Source organism: Bufo gargarizans, chromosome 11, assembly GCF_014858855.1.
Source record: "Bufo gargarizans isolate SCDJY-AF-19 chromosome 11, ASM1485885v1, whole genome shotgun sequence".
Taxonomy (NCBI): domain Eukaryota; kingdom Metazoa; phylum Chordata; class Amphibia; order Anura; family Bufonidae; genus Bufo; species Bufo gargarizans.
The window spans coordinates 44731425-44752184 of record NC_058090.1 but is presented as its reverse complement, the minus strand read 5'-3'; the positions used below and the strand labels follow the sequence as shown (position 1 = coordinate 44752184).

Sequence of the window (20760 nt, the reverse complement as noted above, 5' to 3'; positions counted from 1 at the left end):
TCAGGTAGCCCAGTCAGAGGCTCCTGATCTTTGTCCTCCTGGGAGGTTGTTTGTGCCCCTCGCTTTAAGACACAAGATTTTTAAGGAACACCACGATACTGTCCTTGCTGGGCACCCGGGGGCAAGAGCCACAGTGGATCTCATCGCTCGGAGATTCTGGTGGCCGGCGCTTCGTAAGTCGGTTGAGGGTTTTGTGGCAGCCTGCGAGACCTGCGCTCGTGTCAAAGTCCCTCATTCACGGCCATCAGGTCCTCTCCTTCCCTTACCCATTCCTTCCCGTCCTTGGACACATCTGTCCATGGACTTCATTACAGACCTGCCTCGTTCCTCGGGGAAGACTGTGATTCTGGTGGTGGTGGACCGTTTTAGCAAAATGGTGCATTTCATCCCTTTTCCTGGTTTGCCCAATGCTAAGACGCTGGCGCAGGCATTTATTTATCACATTGTCAAATTGCATGGTATTCCTTCAGACATAGTCTCTGATAGGGGCACGCAGTTTGTTTCCAGATTCTGGAAGGCTTTCTGTTCTCGCTTGGGGGTTCGGTTGTCATTCTCTTCTGCTTTCCACCCGCAGTCGAATGGCCAGACAGAGCGCGTCAATCAGAATCTGGAGACATATCTGCGCTGTTTTGTGGCGGAGAATCAGGAGGATTGGTGTTCTTTTTTGTCTCTTGCTGAGTTTGCTTTAAATAACTGTCGTCAGGAGTCCTCTGATAAGTCACCATTTTTTGGTGCATATGGGTTTCATCCGCAGTTTGGGACATTCTCGGGAGAGGGGTCTTCTGGTTTACCTGATGAGGACAGATTCTCCTCGTCGTTGTCATCTATTTGGCAAAAGATTCAGGATAATCTAAAGAGCATGAGTGAGAGATATAAGCGTGTGGCGGATAAGAGACGTGTGCCTGGTCCGGACCTGAATGTTGGTGATCTGGTGTGGTTGTCTACTAAGAATATCAAATTGAAGGTTCCCTCCTGGAAGTTGGGTCCTAAGTTTATTGGGCCTTACAAAATCTTGTCCGTCATCAATCCTGTTGCCTACCGTCTTGATCTTCCTCAGACAAGATCCATAATGTTTTTCATAAGTCCTTATTAAAACCTTATGTCCAACCCATTGTACCCTCGTCTTTGCCTCCTCCTCCGATTGTGGTTGATGGTAATCTTGAATTTCAGGTCTCTAGGATTGTGGATTCTCGTGTTGTCCGCGGTTCTCTCCAGTACCTCGTTCATTGGGAGAGTTATGGTCCTGAGGAGAGGATGTGGGTCCCAGTGACGGACATTAAAGGAAACCTGTCACCATGATTTTGCGCATAGATCTGGGGACATGGGCTGCTAGATGGCCACTAGCACATCTGCAGTACCCAGGTCCCATAGCTCTCTGCGCTTTTATTGAGTTAAAAAACTGTTTTGAGTGATATGCAAATTACCTGATATGAGTCCTGTATCCGGAGATGAGTCCAGCGGAAAGGAGCCCAGCACCGCCCCGCGTCCTCCGATTCTCCTCCTTGCTGGCTGACGTCACTGAGCTGGAGCGCTGAAATCTCGCGATGCGCGAGCTAGCGCATGCGCAGTGTCGGCATCATGTTCACTCCCTGTGCTGGCATCAGCACAGGGAACGAACTGCGCATGCGCTAGCTCGCGCATCGCGAGATTTCGGCGCTCCAGCTCAGTGACGTCAGCCAGCAAGGAGGAGATTCGGAGGACGCGGGGCGGTGCTGGGCTCCTTTCCGCTTGACTCATCTCCGGCTACAGGACTCATATCAGGTAATTTGCATATCACTCAAAACAGTTTTTTAACTCAATAAAAGCGCAGAGAGCTATGGGACCTGGGTACTGCAGATGTGCTAGTGGCCATCTAGCAGCCCATGTCCCCAGCTCTATGCGCAAAATCATGGTGACAGGTTTCCTTTAAGGCCACTCGTCTCATCAGGGCTTTCCATAGGTCCCATCCTGAGAAGGTGGGCTCTGAGTGTCCGGAGTCCACTCGTAGAAGGAGGGGTACTGTCACCACCAGACATCTGAGAAGCTCTGACAGACATCTAGAACCTCCTCCTTGAGGTTCCTTTGTTTTGCTTTCATTTTCTCATCTCGTTAGCCTCTCTCAGCTGTCATGTAGTTGCACTGATTGCATCCCTTTAAATCCTTTTCCCATAGTGCATCACTTTGCGGTTTATACAACTTCCTGGAGTGTGTGCATGTTGTTCCTACTTCTGAGTCTTCTACAAGATAAGTTTTGTTCATTTATTTGTGTCTTTCTGTTTGCTGAATCCCAGGTGACCCTGACTCCCTCCGTATCTAGTGTAGGGAGCCGGTGGTCGTGTCCCCTCACTATTATAGGGTGTTCAGGTGTTATACAGTCGAGGTACGAGGATATGCGATCATCTACCATTGGGATTTTTGCATAGGCTGAGCAGTCAGGGAGAGAGCCAGGTCTGATGCAGGGCTCTCCCTTTTTGTTCCTTAGTTTTGGATCCAGTCAGTCGTATATTCATTTTGTGTTTTCTAGTTTCCTGCACACCTTCCGTGACACCGGCAGGAAACTCCTTCTTCTGTACCTGACATGACACACTACATTTTCATGCAGCTTCCACTAAGGGGAGCTCAGTGCAGACTATTACAGCTTCCATCGCAGTCAATAGAAGCTGTATAAATTCCTATAATATGTGCCCCCCCCCCCACCAGTGGCGGCAGTTTAGTAATGTATTATATGAAGGGGAGCAATTATTTAACAATTTATGCCATTTGTCTGGTGTGAATACATTGGCAAACTGGGTGGGGCAGGGGGGGCCCATAGTACATTTAGCTGCGGGGCCCAATGAGATCTGTGTATGCCTCTGCCGACTCCCCTGTTCCCACTGAAAATGTACGTTGTATGGGGGAAGGGTGTCAGGAGGAATAGCTGTTGGCCAACCGCTGTCGGAGTGTTTGATCAGATTAATAAATACTATAAATATTCATATAATACATGTTTATATAATAAATACTCTTATAATATTCATATGATACATACTCAGAATATTCTTTAAAAAGGGGCAAAATGGGTTAAAAACCCCAGCAAGCAATACTTTACTGATCCCACGCAGCAGCCGAGACATCACTTATTGGATCCCCGGCGGCCTTTTGACTCACAGGATGAGCGAGGTGAGTATTGGTTTATTTTTTTTAACCCATTCTGCCACTTTTCTAAGAATTCTTTATCTGATGGGCAAGCCCTTTATAAAGGGGTCGTCTCACTTCAGTAAGAGGCATTTATCATGTAGAGAAAGTTAATACAGGGCACTTACTAATGTATTGTGATTGTCTATACTGCTTCCTTTGCTGGCTGGATTCATTTTCCCATCCTATTATACAGTGCTCCTGGTGGCCGGGACCGTTAGGAGTGTGCATGGCGCCTGTGCTTGCTCCTACAGTTACCAGAAAGGCCAGAGCTTTTTCCTATACTGTGTAAGCACGACCACCACTGATAGACGGCAGGTTGGTTGTAACCATGGAAACAAGCAGTGTATAATGTGATGGAAAAATAAATCCAGCCAGCAGAGGAAGCAATATGGACAATCACAATACATTAGTGCCTTGTATTACCTTTCTCTACATGATAAATGCCATTGGCTGAAGTGACACAGCCCCTCAGATATATCCAGTAGGACTGAGGTGGAGTCGCCCCTCTGCTTCCCTGTCAGCCAGGCAGGCATTCTGCTGACGGATCTGGCAGGCTCCTGACTGGGAATTGGGGTGACATGTGTTTGCCAGCAGGGGGCGCTGCTACACACAGTCACTCTTCTCTGTAGCCGCTCCTGAGAGGTTCTGCAGCAGTCGGCTGGGCAGGGCTGGGGTTGGCACTGCCTGCCGTGTGACTGGCCCTTTAACAGCTGAGGAAGGGGCTGCCCCCGGAGGAGGAGGAGGGAGCTGCCTCTGTCTGGTTGTTTGTATCTCCCGTACACCGCTGTGGATGTGCGGACATGTAAGCACTGCCTGCACCGACATGGACCGGGCCAGCCTCCCCGGGGGCGTGCGGGGGGACCCGGGGCAGCTCATCCACAGAGCCCTGGACTTCAAGACCCACGGGGCGCAGTGCTACAAGGACAAGAAGTACCGGGAGGCCATCGGCAAGTACCACCGGGCGCTGCTGGAGCTGAAGGGGCTCCCGGCGGAGCAGGACGGCCAGGAGCCCCGGCTAACGGAGGAGCAGCGGAGTGCGGCGGAGAGCATCGAGGTGGACTGCTACAACAGCCTGGCAGGTGGGTGGCGGCGGGCATCACTCCTCCTGTGGGCATAACGGTGATGCCACTCATGCCAGGGCACCTGCGTCTAGTGATTATGTCTTCCTGGGCAAAAGTGGCTGACTGCATACTTCATCTCTGGGGGAAGATTGCTGGCTGTCCTGTCCAACGTGGGCACACTGGCAGCCATTCATCTCCTGGGCACAGTGTCTGGCAGCGATACATCTCCTGGGCACAGTGTCTGGCAGGGATTCATCTCCTGGGCACAGTGTCTGGCAGGGATTCATCTCCTGGGCACAGTGTCTGGCAGTGATACATCTCCTGGGCACAGTGTCTGGCAGGGATTCATCTCCTGGGCACAGTGTCTGGCAGGGATTCATCTCCTGGGCACAGTGTCTGGCAGTGATACATCTCCTGGGCACAGTGTCTGGCAGGGATTCATCTCCTGGGCACAGTGTCTGGCAGTGATACATCTCCTGGGCACAGTGTCTGGCAGTGATACATCTCCTGGGCACAGTGTCTGGCAGTGATACATCTCCTGGGCACAGTGTCTGGCAGTGATACATCTCCTGGGCACAGTGTCTGGCAGTGATACATCTCCTGGGCACAGTGTCTGGCAGTGATTCATCTCCCGGGCACAGTGTCTGGCAGGGATTCATCTCCCGGGCACAGTGTCTGGCAGGGATTCATCTCCCGGGCACAGTGTCTGGCAGGGATTCATCTCCTGGGCACAGTGTCTGGCAGGGATTCATCTCCTGGGCACAGTGTCTGGCAGGGATTCATCTCCTGGGCACAGTGTCTGGCAGGGATTCATCTCCTGGGCACAGTGTCTGGCAGGGATTCATCTCCTGGGCACAGTGTCTGGCAGTGATACGTCTCCTGGGCACAGTGTCTGGCAGCCACTCATCTCCTGGGCACAGTGTCTGGCAGTGATACATCTCCCGGGCACAGTGTCTAGCAGGGATTCATCTCCTGGGCACAGTGTCTGGCAGCCATTTATCTCCTGGGCACAGTGTCTGGCAGCCATTTATCTCCTGGGCACAGTGTCTGGCAGCCATTTATCTCCTGGGCACAGTGTCTGGCAGCCATTTATCTCCTGGGCACAGTGTCTGGCAGCCATTTATCTCCTGGGCACAGTGTCTGGCAGCCATTTATCTCCTGGGCACAGTGTCTGGCAGCCATTTATCTCCTGGGCACAGTGTCTGGCAGCCATTTATCTCCTGGGCACAGTGTCTGGCAGGGATTCATCTCCTGGGCACAGTGTCTGGCAGGGATTCATCTCCTGGGCACAGTGTCTGGCAGGGATTCATCTCCTGGGCACAGTGTCTGGCAGGGATTCATCTCCTGGGCACAGTGTCTGGCAGTGATACATCTCCTGGGCACAGTGTCTGGCAGGGATTCATCTCCTGGGCACAGTGTCTGGCAGCCATTCATCTCCTGGGCAGGTGGCGGGCAGTAATGTATCTCCTGGGCACAGTGTTTGGCAATGATGCACTTGCATTGACAAGTGTCTGGCAGTGATGCATCTCCTGGGCAAGTGACGGGCAGTGGTGCACCCCATGGGTATTAGCTGCTGACTGTGATGCACCCCACTGGGAACAAGTCCCTGACTACTACCCTCCTTACCCTGACCCAACACTATTGATCAGCAGTGATGCCCTTTGGGCTAAACAAGTGGCTGCAATTTTGCTCAGTAGCTGAGGGCATGGATGGGAAGTTAATAAAAGTGTCTGGGTGAGCTGTGGCCCCCGGGCAGAAGCATCTGTGTGCGGTGCCCCCACATGGCAACAACTGCTCTGTATGAGCCCCCTAAAAAGGCTAGATTCGATGCTGGATGATCCCCTCTGGGCAAAAGTGAATTACTGTGATGCCCACTTTATGCAAGGTGGATGATGGTGGCCCCCCGATAGGCAGCTGCTGCCCCCACTGCGAAAAAGGACTGGCTATAATGTTCCTCTGGGCAGAAGCAGCGTCCTGCAATATCTGGGCTGTCAGGTCCTTCGATGGATATTTTCTTTTAATTGGATTGTAAATCAGTGCAGATGTTATCCCGAGATGTGCCCACATACCCGAGACGTGCCCACATACCTGTAATCCTGAGACTGTGAGTAGTAATAACCATTAGAGGAGAACACAGACCTGGCACTGATGATGCCCAGGCTAAGCAAATGGCAGCATGGAGTGGACTTTCTGCACAGAGTACTGCCATCTTCCGTATTCCAGCCCAATTTTGGAGGATAATGGGGGATGTAGTATGACATACTACACATACAGTCCAGCTGCCCATACTTTGGGTGGGCATTACTTTATGAGAACCATCATGTAAAAGCATATTGCAATCAGCTGTAATTTTACTTTTTTAAAGTGTTCGCTATTCTTGTTGATAGCTGAGGGCTCTCATAAGACTGCTTCCAGGTGGCACATATTACGGCAGCGATACCCTCCTCCTGTGGTTCTATGGTGATGTTGGTTCAGTAGAACCACTGTAGGTCCGGTTACTGCCACCATAGTACGGACTCTACAATAAGCCCACCTTGTGGCCATCTGGAAGCAGCCTACCTCTGGGTGAGCTAATGGGCTATCTGAAAATGGGTTTTCCGAAGAGGGCAATTGTTGCATCTAGGGTACAATCCTGGGAACCAGTTAGAAAACAACCCAAAAAGTAAGGCACCAGCAAAGTGCTAGGTTCATTGACTGTCAGTGACTATGCAAGTTCTTCTTGCTGGGGTACCAAAAAAAACTATGAAACAAGCTCATAGAAGGGTCGGACCAAGACAGATTGGAATCCATTGGCACCATCATGTGGGTGCCATGTGATGCTAGACATCTGCAGGGGTAAGGTGTAGAAACCAGCTGCTTCCTCAGGTACTGTAGAACCACCGATCTTCTCATCTTTGGTGGGGCTCATGGGACTAGGCCTTTCATGGCCACCACTTCGCTGACAGCATACACTGATAATTGGTAGCTGGGCACCATCCCTGTTGTGCTGTAATCAACACACCCACAGCTGGTCTTCATGCCCTGGCTGACAGCTGGGCACCAGATTTGCAATCCAGGCGCTCTTCTCATTCTCCAAGCAGCTGTTCTTGGCTATGGACGGGCAGGGGGGGCTCTGCGGGAGAAGTTGGTCAGTTTCTTGCTGTAGAGGACCACGCTTCTTCCAGTATTTGCACAAGCTCCTATTTTTGGAGGGACAGCTGCTCCTCAGATTAGGGCTGCAGGATGGCCATTTGACTATCCACACAGATGTCCTACTCGGTGACATGTCATGCTCGCCATAGTGAGGGATTTTATTTTTAATGGGGTTCACTTACTTTATATGATAGCTGAAACAAAGCATGCAGTTACTTCTTGGCCTCAAGTTCTTATCTTCTGGACCAAGGTCTACTTTTTGGGTACATGTTTATATGGACATGGAGGGAGATGTATCAAACTGGTGTAGAGTAGAAGTGGCTTAGTTTCCCATAGCAACCAATCAGATTCCATCTTTCATTTTACACAGCTCCTTTAGAAAATGAAAGGTGGAATCTGATTGGTTGCTATGGGCAACTAAGCCACTTCTACTTTACACCAGTTTGATAAATCTCCCCTGGTGGGTGCTTTCATATGTCCCATTCTGATGTTTTTTAGTCTTTTTTTTTTTATAGAAGCCGTAAAACCAATAGTGAATTAATTAAAAAAAAGAGGTAAATAATTCCCCATTTATGATTATTTGAGTTTTTTTTAATATATATATATATATATATATATATATATATATATATATATATATAAACACCATAAATTGCAAGCATTTTGTAAAGGTAAAAAACACTTGAAATCTATGTTGTTGTTTTTTGTGACTTATTTATTTTAGGGACATTTAAAGCATTTTTTCCTGGCATTTTTAAAAGCCCACAAATAAGATACCGCACCCAGAGCATGCTGCTTTGTAAGAAAAAAAAAAAGCCACAAATCCCCAAAATGTATGGGGTTGTCCAGGTTTTCCTTCCATTTCCCTCCCAGGTAGCGGGATCTGAGAAAAAATCCATACTTAGGCTACATGTACACGACCGTGTGTGTTTTGCGGTCCGCAAAAAAAAATTGATGACATCCGTATGCCATCCATTTTTTTTATTTTTATTTTTATTTTTTTGCAGAACCATTGTAACAATGCCTAAAGAATAGGAAATATGTTTTATTTTATTTTTTTGCGGGGCTACGGAACGGACATACTGATGCGGACAGCACACAAAAAATGCGGACCTATTGAAATTAATGGGTCCGCAAAAAAAAACGGAACAGACACGGAAACAAACAACGTTCGTATGCATGTAGCCTTAGGCTAGTTTCACACTAGCGACAAGGAACTCCGGCAGGCTGTGACGGCGGGTGAACAGCCTGTTGGATCCGTGCTGCCGCTAGTGCACGCGTGCCCTCGGACTACCGCCCTGGCCCCTCTAACGATAATGGGGACGGGCCGGAGTTCCGATGGCAGCACGGCAAACATGCCGAGAGGCGGCCGGAATAAAAGTACATGTCGGAGCGGTAGTCCCGGAACAGTTTGCCGGAGTTCCTTGCCACTAGTGTGAAACTGCTCCGATCCAGCTCAGTGGCTCTTTGCTGCACTTCCTGTCCCCCTCTGTCAACTTCCTGCACAGACATGTCACATGCTCTGCTGCAACCAATCACTGGCCTCAGTGGTGGCGTTTTCCCAAGCGTGATGGCTTGGTGACATGTCAGTTCTGACACCAGTCATTGGCTGCAGCAGAGCATGTGACCCATCTGTGCAGAAGTTGACAGAGGGGGACCAGAAATACAGTAAAGGAGAACCATGGAGTGGCAGGGATCAGGTGACTGATGGCTAGGGGCAAATAAAAAAAATAAAATTGGCAACTCTTATCCCTTTATCTCGTGATAATAAAAAAAAAAATTAAAATATAATATCATATACCGATAGTACATGACAATATCTTTCTAACAAACTTAGAACCAGCCCTCAGGGGAGCGTGTCCTTTCTACTGCAGCTGGTGGCAGTTGACGGATGGAACTGAGCATGTTCTTCTCATTGAGCAGGACCGATAAATTAGAAAGAGAGCAAACAGCAGGTGGCGCCATACAGATAGATTTCATCAAATAGCAAATATGGTGGCCATTCCTCTTGAGAATTACTGCCGCAATTGGAGAATTACCAATATCTCTCTAAGCAGGAGAAATGTAATTTCCAAATTTGACCTACGACCAGAAGTTGGGATTAATCTGTGACCATGTTAGGCTTGGGGTAGAAATCCCGTACAGTGTACTTTGTATCGCCTGCATCTCATTGCTATAGGTCGGCTTAGCACCATGCAGATTGCAGATGTATGCAGATGAAAAACGAAATAAAAATCCAATTCCCGGCATATATGTCAAAGGTTGTGTGTTAGCGAGTAGTTATACGCCGCTCAGTCGCAGATCATCACGCCGTCCGTTCCCCTGCAGCAGATTACTGTGTTCTGCTCTTCTCTGTCATCTGCGCAGTGTCTCATTCATGATTTTCTAGCCAGTTTTAGGCGTAGAAAATGGTCTAAATGTGAGACAGCTAGGAAGCTGGCTTACGTTTATAGTGGTGCTGGATGCGCCAAAGTTATGGAGACGCCGGCGCCTGTTAATAACTCTGGCGGATCCACTGCCAGCTATAGGGGTGTTTTAGACCAGTGTCTAGAACGCCAGTCTTAATAAATGACCCCCTTTGTCTTTTGTATTTTCTCGTAAATGGTGCAATAGACCAACCGTTGGGGCACCCGCCAAGCACGAGAACGGAAGCCTCTGTTCCCCCATTTGAAGGGAGCAATGAAACTGCATTCCGCTCTATGAGACTGCCTGGGATAGCCAAGTAGAAGCTCTCCATAGAAGTGAATGGAGGTGTAACACGCATGCATGCCCACTGCTCCATTCACACAGGGGAACACCAGCCCCTATTCTCGTGATCGGTGCGGACCCCGGTGGTCAGACCCCCGCTGATCAGACACTTATACCCTACCTTGTGGATGGAGGATAGGTTGTTCTAATAGGACAACCCTTTTAAACATGTTAAAACTTTCCAAGAAGCGTTGGTTTACAGTGGGGGTAGGAAATCAGTTCGTCTTGAGGCATAGTGGTAGTGCCCACCTGAGGTGGCGCCCAGACCTTCTTTCCACCCCGTACAGGCAGCTATGTGAACCCCTGTCTGAAGCTGCCAGTGGACCAAATTATCTTTTACGTCACTGATACCTTTTGCCACGCGGATATTTAAAGGGATTTTCTGAGACTTTTATACTGACGACCCAACCTCTGGATAGGTCATCAGTATGTGATTGGTGGGGGTCCGACACCCGGTACCCTCACCTATAAGAAGGCACCGCTGCGCACAGTAGGTTTGCAGCCTCCTCGCAGCACAGCGCCGTCCATTTAACAGCGGCTGTGCTTGGTATAGCATTGAAGGGAATGGGGCTGAGCTGCGCCTAGGCCACGTGACCGATGAACGTGTTGTCACTGGTCTAGGCTAAGCTGGAGAAGGTGGCAGCTCTACTGCCAGCGTCACTGCCTTCTGAAACAGCTGATCGGCGGGGTCCAAGGTGTCAATCAGATACTGATGACCTATGTAGAGTATGGTCTTGAGAAACCCCAGAGTGTTGCGCATTAAGTTGGCGCTGTGGGTGCAGTGGTGCCACTAATCTTAGGCCCCCAGATTGAACAATTTACTTTCTCTTCCCAGAATATTTTTGCAGGCTGCTTTATTATAGCTATTTTATACCGCTTTTAATCTACACAGTGACATCCTGGATTTTCTGGTATTGCCAAGTTTGAAATGATTAGAGCTGAGCCGCAATACCACAGTGAACCCGTGGGCAGGTGTGGCAGTGTTTATGGAAGCAGGCAGCCGTTCTTTTGAGCTCCTGGACAACCCCTTCATTGTCCCCGTCCGCGTGGTGTTTAGGTGGGGTTCTCTTGTGAAATCATGTCTGGCAGCTTTCAGTTGTGACAGATTTGTGTTCCTGGAGAAGCCGCGGCACTTGGACAGCTGTATTCCAATGAGCATATTTTGTCAAAGCCTCCCAATCACAAGTGGCAGACTACATCTGCGTTCCCCGCACGTAACACTGTGTAGACTGTTCTCCCTGGGTGCAATGCCAACATTTATTTCAGACGTTCCTTAAAGATTTCTTATTTAATGTGGCCGTCCTTGTGTCAGTGAGTGGGGCTATAACCGAGGGCTTGTGGTGGGAGCATCGATCAGGACCTTCTGTAACGTGTCTCGGCCCCCTTTACTGTAGCAATTAATGGAAACAATGCAGAAGAGATGTATCCTGTCCTTTCCTGTGATGCAATGTACTCCCTCATATTTCCTGCCTATCAGGATGCCTCCAGGACAAATAACATAGCAGAGTAGTTCCTGCGAGATTTATGGCTGTTACTGGCAGTCATGAGACGCCTCACCTGCTTCCTTGGTTCCACAGAGACTAGAATTGTTTGGTATAGATGTAATGTCACGTATTTGGAGATGCGTTAATAAAAGCCTATACAAAAATAAACATGCAAAGAGAAAATATTTTATATGTTTGTTTTTGCGTATCGATGAACCTTGTGTGGTGGTATAATGATGACATCCTGGACTTGGGCACCTGTTTCATCATCTATGTAAACCAGGGGTGCACAACCTGCGGCCCGGGGGCCACATGCGGCCCTTGATACTATTCTGTGCGGCCCCCAACCATCTGGTAACAGACATGTATGTCTATGTCTTGTGGCTGCTCACATGTATTTTTCATGTATTTCTCCCATTAGATGGGAGTCCTAGAAGTGTAACTAGACATTAATGGTATATAATGTATGTTCAATATGCCATAAGTACAACATTTCAGTTGTTAATACACCTTTAACTTTTAATTTCGGCCCTCGTCATTGGTTTAGTCTGGCAATGTGGCCCCCAACCAGGAAACGTTGTGCACCCCTGATGTAAACTCTACAAGATGATTGTCAACAGCCAGACTAAATCCCTCCCAACAACAAGGAACTGCTGGCCCAAAAAAAAGTCCAGGACGAATGCAACTGAAGTGATAGTGGTGCAATAGTAAGAAGGGCCAACAATGTTGAAGTGGTGGATGACCATGTTGGTCTTCACAGGAGCAGGGAGATCCAGGGTGGTCACTTGCTGGCTGTAGCATTTAACAGTCTGTTTTGGATACTGGCCACCAGAAACAGCAGATGGGCAAGATATTTTACAGTGAGTCAGAAGCAGGGCTGTGGAGGAGGAATCGGTAGAAATGTACCCACTCTGACTCCAGCTTAAAAAATATTACCTGTTATTAATATTGTGTAATTATATTTTTAAGAAATTATACTTTCATACAAATTTAGAAAAGTTTAGATATGTTAATCAATATTTTTTTATGTTGTAATAAAACTAAGATCTTTTTTTTTTTTTTTTTTTTTTTTTTATCAAAATCCATGATAAGCAGGGTTTTCTATTGGTGTTAGTCAGTTCTCACCTCTCCTGTCCTTATACTATAATCAGTGATAAGCAGGTTGTTCTAGTGGTGATAGATAATCAGTTCTTACCTCTCCTGTGTTCTCTTCTGTCTTTATACTATAATCAGTAATAAACAGAATGTTCTAGTGGTGATAGATAATCAGTTCTTACCTCTCCTGTCCTTGTACTATAATCAGCGATGAGTAGGTTGTTCTAGTGGTGATAGATAATCAGTTCTTACCTCTCCTGTGTTCTCTTTTGTATTTATACTATAATCAGTAATAAACAGAATGTTATAGTGGTGATAGATAATCAGTTCTTACCTCTCCTGTCCTTGTACTATAATCAGCGATGAGTAGGTTGTTCTAGTGGTGATAGATAATCAGTTCTTACCTCTCCTGTGTTCTCTTCTGTCTTTATACTATAATCCGTAATAAACAGAATGTTCTAGTCGAGATAGATAATCAGTTCTTACCTCTCCTATGTTCTTCACTGTCCTTATACTATAATCGGTGATAAGCAGGGTGTTCTAGTGGTGATAGATAATCAGTTCTTACCTCTCCTGTGTTCTTCACTAGTCTATAATCAGTGATAAGCAGGGTGGTCTACTGGTGATAATCGGTTCTCTCCTCTAATGTCCCTTATATTAGATATCTTCATGCTGCTCTAAGTCCCTTAGTTACTATGCCTGAAAATGTATACCAGACAAGGAAGTTTCTCTGCTGGGCATGCCTGCATTCATCTCGGAACTGCTAGATAGAACAGGAAGACCGGTTGTCTGGAAATAAGTAACTTTTCACAGGTGTCAACAGGCTGTCTCTGCTATGGAAAGTATCATACTTACCTACTCTCTGCCTCTCTGGTCCTGCATGCTGTCTTCCGTGTGTCCATCTTCCAGTCCGCGGCTTGTTTAATTCATCTCCGACATGGGCATGTTCTTCTATTAACTGGCTTCAGTGGTGATGTCTCTTATGGACGTGTCACCTCTGAATCCAGCCATTACATACTTGCAAGACAGTGATAAAAGGCCCGATGTTACCCTTTTACTACTGTCAATTTGTCATTACTAAATTAATGGCCATTTATGAAGGAGTCAGAACTTTGGCTTCCCGGAGTCCACAGCCCTGTTCAGAATGTCTCATTCCCCCAACATTGTCTTCTACTTGTGTCCTGCCCTGCTATTTCAGATAGTGTTGCCTGAAACCCAGCTGTGTCACCTGCTACATATGTTTGGGTGGGTGGTCTGTGTGGGTCCTCTAACTGAACAAGATCAGTTGTTTGTTTGGTCCAGATCCAACTCTTTGAGCCAACTTCTGCTGGATGGAGGCAACTTTGTGCTTAACCCACATTCAGCCATTTGCAGAAATCTTCCTATTGACCAAAACCTCACAGATAATACATTTACCCGAAATCTACAAAGGCTTTTCTGTCAGTCGGCCAAAATCATGCTTTGAAAATCATCCATATTCTCAAACGCTGCTGGATGTCTATCACATTTATTGCTGAAGTGTCCTTCTGCAAATCTAGCGACTGCTTTTTATGGTTGGGCATGCAGATCAGCTCTCTTCTGAGAGAAAGTAAGAGGTCTCTGTAGTGCCACCTGATGGAGGTAGCTTCCCTTATAGTCAATGTCTAAACCTTTTAACAGGCCTTGTAACATGACCTAGGACAGAGAACAGCAACCTCTGGCATTTCAGCTGTGGTGAAACTAAGACTCCCAGCATGCACACTTGCGTGGTTGGTCTTGGGACTCCCATAGAAGTAAATAGAGTATGCAGGGGGTTGTAGTTTCACAACAGCTGGGGTGCCAGAGGTTGTTTAACCTTGACCTAGGATATAAGTCAAACCAAGAGCCATCTTCAAAAGAAAAGGAAGGCCCTCTGCAGACCGCTGTTTCAGGGTTCTTGCCCCTCTTCAGGACAGAGCAGGGTGCTGGGTCGGAGGCCTTTTCATGTAGGTCTTGGGGAAGGGATCGGGGTACCTGTTCATCCTTGCAGAGAGTGCCAGAACTAGTGTAGGTAGTCTTGTAGGCCGTGCAATTTTCTCTGGGATAAAAGATATGCTGATTAGATCTCTTAGGACAGAATTTCGGTCTGCCAAATGGAACTGGTGTATTTTTGTCTTCCCTTTTGAGTAACAAAAAGTTCCTCACATCTCTGCACAGTCTTGTTGAAGGATCTGAAACAGTGTGCACCTGACAGGCGGATGTCTCCTACTATGTTGTCAACTCCCAATTTCCTGGAGATCATAGACAAGGTTGACTGGTGTCTGAAATGTACCTTAAATCTCTCCAAGGTGCCATTTTCTAGTACCTTGAAGAGCTCTCACGGCCATTTCCTCGGATCTCACCTCTCCCTGCCCCTTCTATTGACCACTTTGCCACAGCAGCAAATGGGATAAAATGTTCACAATCCAACGGCGACGTCTAATCTCCAAGGTAATGCCCGTTATCCTATTAGGCTCTTTAAATTCCAGATTGAGTTTGCAAAGCTGCATCCGACTTAAAAGCTCATTGAACACCACTGATGTTTGTACCCGCTGCAGAACTGCCAGTAATTGGATGAAAGCCCTGGACGTGCAGATCAGAGTGATCCGCATTTCACTGCAGATAGAGGCATTGCTTTTGTTTAACTATTCTGTATGTAGTCAGATGCGTGGGACACCAGGCATTGTTCAGAATATGAAAGCGGGCCCTTTATTATGACTGTGTCCTGATATACACTGTAATATCAATAAATAACAATTACGGTGGATAGCATTATTATAGGTGTAAAGCCTTGATGGGCCATCTTCCATAGGACGGTATATTACGGAGGAGTCCCTGCAGGTCTGTTCTGTGCTGCTCCCTACCGCACCTTATTACAGAGAGATTCTCCCCTTGAAGCATTGCTTTTATGTAAGAATAACTCTGAAATACGGTCTCCAAAGGATCCTATAAAATCTAAGGAGAAAAGCTCCTGTGTGAGTTTAGTGGTGTATAGCGGTGCAGCAAGGCTCCACAGAGCCATAGTACGGTACTGTGCAAGTCCAAAAAATGATCTCATTCTGTTTCCGAGTTAGCAAGATATTTGGCTACGATGAGAAGACGACTTCCATTGACACTTAGGGCTCATGCACACGTGCCACCCGTTTCGGTGCATTGGGGAACGCAAATTGCAGTCCCCAATGCACAGGAACCGTCCGTGTGGCTGGCACAGACGGACGCAGACCCATTGAATTCGAATGCGCTTGTGATCCGTCCGGTGCAGAGGCACGGGCCGGAATACCGTGGAAGCTGTCTGTAGTGCTTCCGTGGCCTTCCGCTCCATGCCTCCACACCATATCTTCCAGGTTGCAGACCCATTCAAGTGAGTCCGCATCCGTGATACGGTGCGCACGCGGCCGGTGTCTCTATATTGCGGACCGCCCGACAACAGCCTCATGCATGGCCCTTAGTGAATGTTGTCCAAATAATAAGTATTTTTAGGAATATTCCTAGAACTGCCTTTGGATTGCATTGCAGCACCACCTGTAAAAGCCGCCCTATGGCTATAGTCACACAGTCAGGTTTCTTGATGCAGTTTTGGAAGCCAAAGGCACAAATAAATTCCATCTGTCTTTTATACTTCCTCTCCTTTGGTGATCCAGTCCCGATTTTGGCTTCTAAAATAACAAAAGAAAACCTGACAGTTCGGCCGTACCCATGGGCCTTCTTCACACACGCATTTCTTGAAAGGGATTATCCCATAATTAATGTAAAAAATGAAAATCGGACATCATATAGCACATTGCAGTCTCTTCCTAACAAAGCTAGAACCAGCGCTGTACCTCACATGGATCCAGAGATCTCCTCATTCATTGCTCTGCTAGATTTATATCAAGCTGACAGCTCAAGGGGAGTGTCTTTTCTGCTGCAGCTCAGGGGGCGTGTCCATGCTCTCCCTATCACAGCTCAGGGGGCGTGTCCATGCTCTCCCTATCACAGCTCAGGGGGTGTGTCCATGCTCCACCTATCAGCTCAGCAGGCAGTTGAAGTATGAAACTGAGCATGTGCGGCCTTCTCAGTGAGCTGGACATAGAAATAAGAAAAAAACTAGCAGCAGGTGGCGCTATACAGATTGTATTAAATAACTCAGTGGCTATGCTAAATTTTTAACTACATGCCAGAGGTGATTATGTCTATTACATCCCACCATAAAATTCTTATCAACCTCCAATTGCTACAAATAAATTGTACTTTATTGAGTATAATACATACAAACAAATTTTTTTTTTGTGGAAAATTCCTAAAAACTTAGCAGCAAATATCAACCCCTAGGGAGGACAAGGAGGTCTGTCCACCACAATCAGTATTCACCTAGGACAGTAGCGATCACAATGTGCTAATGATACACAGCTATAGTGGTATTTGAGGCCAAAGGGGCCGGACAAAAGGAATACCCGATGTTCTTAAGTAGTAAGCAACAGCAGTGTCCCAAACACATAGCACCATCAAGATATACCAGTATTATGTCGTGCATCATGAGCAATAAACAGAGCAGCCAACCATTATAGCCATACCAGATGTGGGAACGTGGCTCTGCCGCCGCCTCCACCCGACGCCGTTTCTCCAACCAGGCTTCTTCCGGGGATAAACTACAAAAAATGGGTTTGATAAATAAATGGACAAAATATCAGTTTTAATACCACTTAGGTATTTACTCCAAATGATATTGAACATAAAAGCAATTATGGATCCATAAAGTAAATTATTATATGTAGTCGTTTAGTTATGGATCCATCATTTGTTTATATAATTTTTATATAATTTTGGAGTAAAATAACTACTACATAGTATGAAAACTGATACATTTTGTTTTATTGCATTCATTCCTTAGTTTGTAGTCTAATGCCAATCGACGGGGTCCATGTCCTGATAGGATTAAAGTCAATGGGGCGGTTTGTTTGTTTTTTATTTGTTTAGCAACATAAAAAAAAATAGACATGTCTGTTTTCATGGCCGGACTTGGGGCAGCAGGACCTGCACTCCCAGCATGATGACATCATATGATCACACTGGGAGCGTAGGTCCTGCTGCTTGCAGTGAGGAGCAAGTGTTCCTGTGCATGCAAGTGGTTGAGTTTTTATTTTATTTTATTTTTTGTCTGCGCAAAATAGGGCAATTTATAATACCAGGGCCATAAAGGGTGCATTTTATAATACTGGAGAGCACAAAGGGGGGTCAATATCTACATTGGGGTGCACATAGGGGGCCATTATCTGTTCTGGAGGACACGAAGAGGCCATTGTCTATAATGGGGGGCATTATACTAGGGGCACAAAGGGAGCCATTATCTATAATGAGGGGCAGTATCAGGGGCATTATCTATACTAGGGGACACTATGGGGGTCATTATACTGGGGGCACAAAGGGGCTATTATCTATACTGGGGGCACTATGAGGGGCATTATCTATACTGGGGGGCAGTATCGGGAATTATTTATACTAGGGGACACTATGGGGGCATTATCTATACTGGGGGGGGGGGTTTACTATACTGGAGGCACTATGGGGGGCATTAACTATACTGGGGGCACAAAGGGAGCCATTGTCTATAGTGGGGGCATTATCTATACTAGGGGACACTATAGGGTGCCACTATCTATAGTGGGGGCACAAATGGCTATTTATACTGGGAAGCATTATGGGGGCAGTATTGGGACATTATGTATACTGGGGGCACTATGGGGGCCATTATATATACTGTGGACACTGCATGGATTGGGTTAAAAAAAAAAGTCATCAGTTTTTAATGGCTGTTTTTAATGATGCAAAACGACGTTAAAAATAGATAAACGGCCAGAAAATGTATGCATACACTGATGTGAAATGGCCATGAAAAACGGACAGTTTATCTGTTTTTAATGGCAGTTTTTTTCCCACTGTCTTGTTACGCGGGCCGGCGATCAGGACAATTGTTCTGTATAAAGGTGCTGACGATCACGCAGTGAATGAGCAAATGCTGGGCGGAAGCATGGCTGATACGGACACCTAAATCGCCATTACTGGGCAGCAGATCCTCCTGTATGGGGACCAGGGATAGGAGTAGCAGTGCCTTGTACCCATACAGAGGAGATGATATATTCTTATGACTCTGTTTTGCCCTTCCTGTTGTTCCTCCTAGAAGTTTATACAAAAAAAATGGACAACTGGATGTCGCCATTCCCCTTGTCTATACATACTCTGATACTTTCAGCACTGAGTGGGGGTAACACTCAGTTTACAAAGGAGTCATACATTTCTAGCAGGAGTAACAGAGGAATGGCACAGTGGAGAAGTCTAAGAAAAGATGCTCCAGAATTCAATCAGGAATAAAATAAATTGCTTAACAGACCAGTCAGGAGAACTATTTGACCCATTCAATGACTTGTTTGGTGAGGATAATGACTCTTCATATGGCAGCCAGCTCTGTCTGGATGAGATCCCATAGTAACAAGCACATTGTTAATATATTTATAGTTTGGTTTAAAATCTTTCATCAATTTCCAGCAGCCTGCAAGCATTCTGTAAATGTTTGGGTACCTCCTTGCACCCCCCTTCTCACCCCAAAAAGTCTGCACTAATACGGTATACAGTAGAACGGCAGGAGGGCATGCCGCTGCAGTCTCTCTCCCCGGTCATCCGGGCGGCTCCCCGAAGGCGTCTTCCCTCCCTATTTGTGTATAGGGATAGACCTGTGAAAGAAGCCGAGCGGGGAGTCGCCCAGATGACTGTGCACCCAGTTCCTGATGAAGAGTCATAGGGGCGTTTCACAACAGCTCATCCCTCCCCTGCTGGTCTTTATTGATGGGTCTCTTCTTATACACAGATGGGAATAGACCTGTCAATCCAGACAAGAGGGGAGAAATTCTTTATCATTTGTTCTTATGACTCTAATGTGCCATTCCTTTATTATTCCTGCTGGAAGTTATAAATTAATTACTAGCAGTTTGCTGTGAAGGTCCAGATGAGTGTTGAGGGTGTCCCTGCACAGTCTGAACTGGCAGCACTGATTGGATAGCGTCAGACAGTGCAGGGACACCCCCTTGCCCCCCAAACTGCTAACACCCATCTGGACCTTCATTGCAAATAGCTAGTAATTCATTCATAACTTCCAGTAGGAATAATAAAGGAACAGCACAACACAGACTCCTAAGAATAGATGCTCCAAAATTATTTCATGGGAAATGTAAGTACCGTAGTTACTAAAACGGACATGTCCGGAGAGACGACAGGTCCTGTCTGTAACCAGGAGCCTGTTGGGATTTCATGCTGACGGGTTCCCTTTATATTCTCTCTCTACAGTAATGTGTCCATCCTCCATTTTGGTGGAAGAATGGCGATTTTATTGTATTTTGTTCATTTTACTCCGGTTGTGTTGATGACCAGTGTATGTAGACGGTGAGGGGAGTGCCGTCACTACTAGGGTGACAGTGCCGTACACCATGTAAGGTGCTGCTACCTGCCCTCCTGTGATCAGATCTACAGCTTGATATCTGGATCTGAAGACAAGCGGTATTGCTGTGGATAAAACGTTCATGTATATTTTAATGTAACACTTCTACATTATGAAATATTCATATTGCTGATCAGCTTCCATTACAATATCTTGTTAAAAGAATAAATGATTCACAATGTGTGAGGTCTTCGAAACTCTCCCCCTGCAAAACCAGAAGAAAAAGTACCACTTGTCCTAGTACTGAAACCCTGTGCAAAATTACCTTGTTTTTCTTCTCTTATCTTGTGTTTTGGATCTGTGCAGAGGCCATGTAAGCTGTCCTGTATAGTGTCTATACTATGAGTGATGCAGCTCTCACTCCCCTCTACCAGCGGGAAGTCCTAGCACCATCTCTGGCTCCAATGAGCTGCTGAATTACATCCATGCAGTCATCTTCTGATGCAGAATGACAATGGTTTGGTGACAGGCTGCTGAGTCCTTTTAGTGGACTTAGTGGAAGTGGTTTGATTGACTGAGATAGAGGCTTCTAAAAATCAATTAGTAATGTATATATATATTACAGTATATATAATTATATATTAAAAGGAAACTTATAATGTTTTCATCTAAGGGCCCT

At 46.5% G+C, this 20760-nt stretch overlaps 1 protein-coding gene across 1 annotated transcript in view; it reads left to right on the top strand.

The window, feature by feature from the left end:
• Positions 1-3828: 3828 nt before the first annotated feature.
• Positions 3829-20760, top strand: part of TTC9 (tetratricopeptide repeat domain 9) — a 41584-nt gene continuing 24652 nt past the window's right edge. The window contains exon 1 of the mRNA XM_044271445.1: positions 3829-4235. Coding sequence (XP_044127380.1) covers positions 3947-4235 — 289 coding nt within the window. The 5' untranslated portion in view covers positions 3829-3946. The remainder of the gene's footprint in view (positions 4236-20760) is intronic.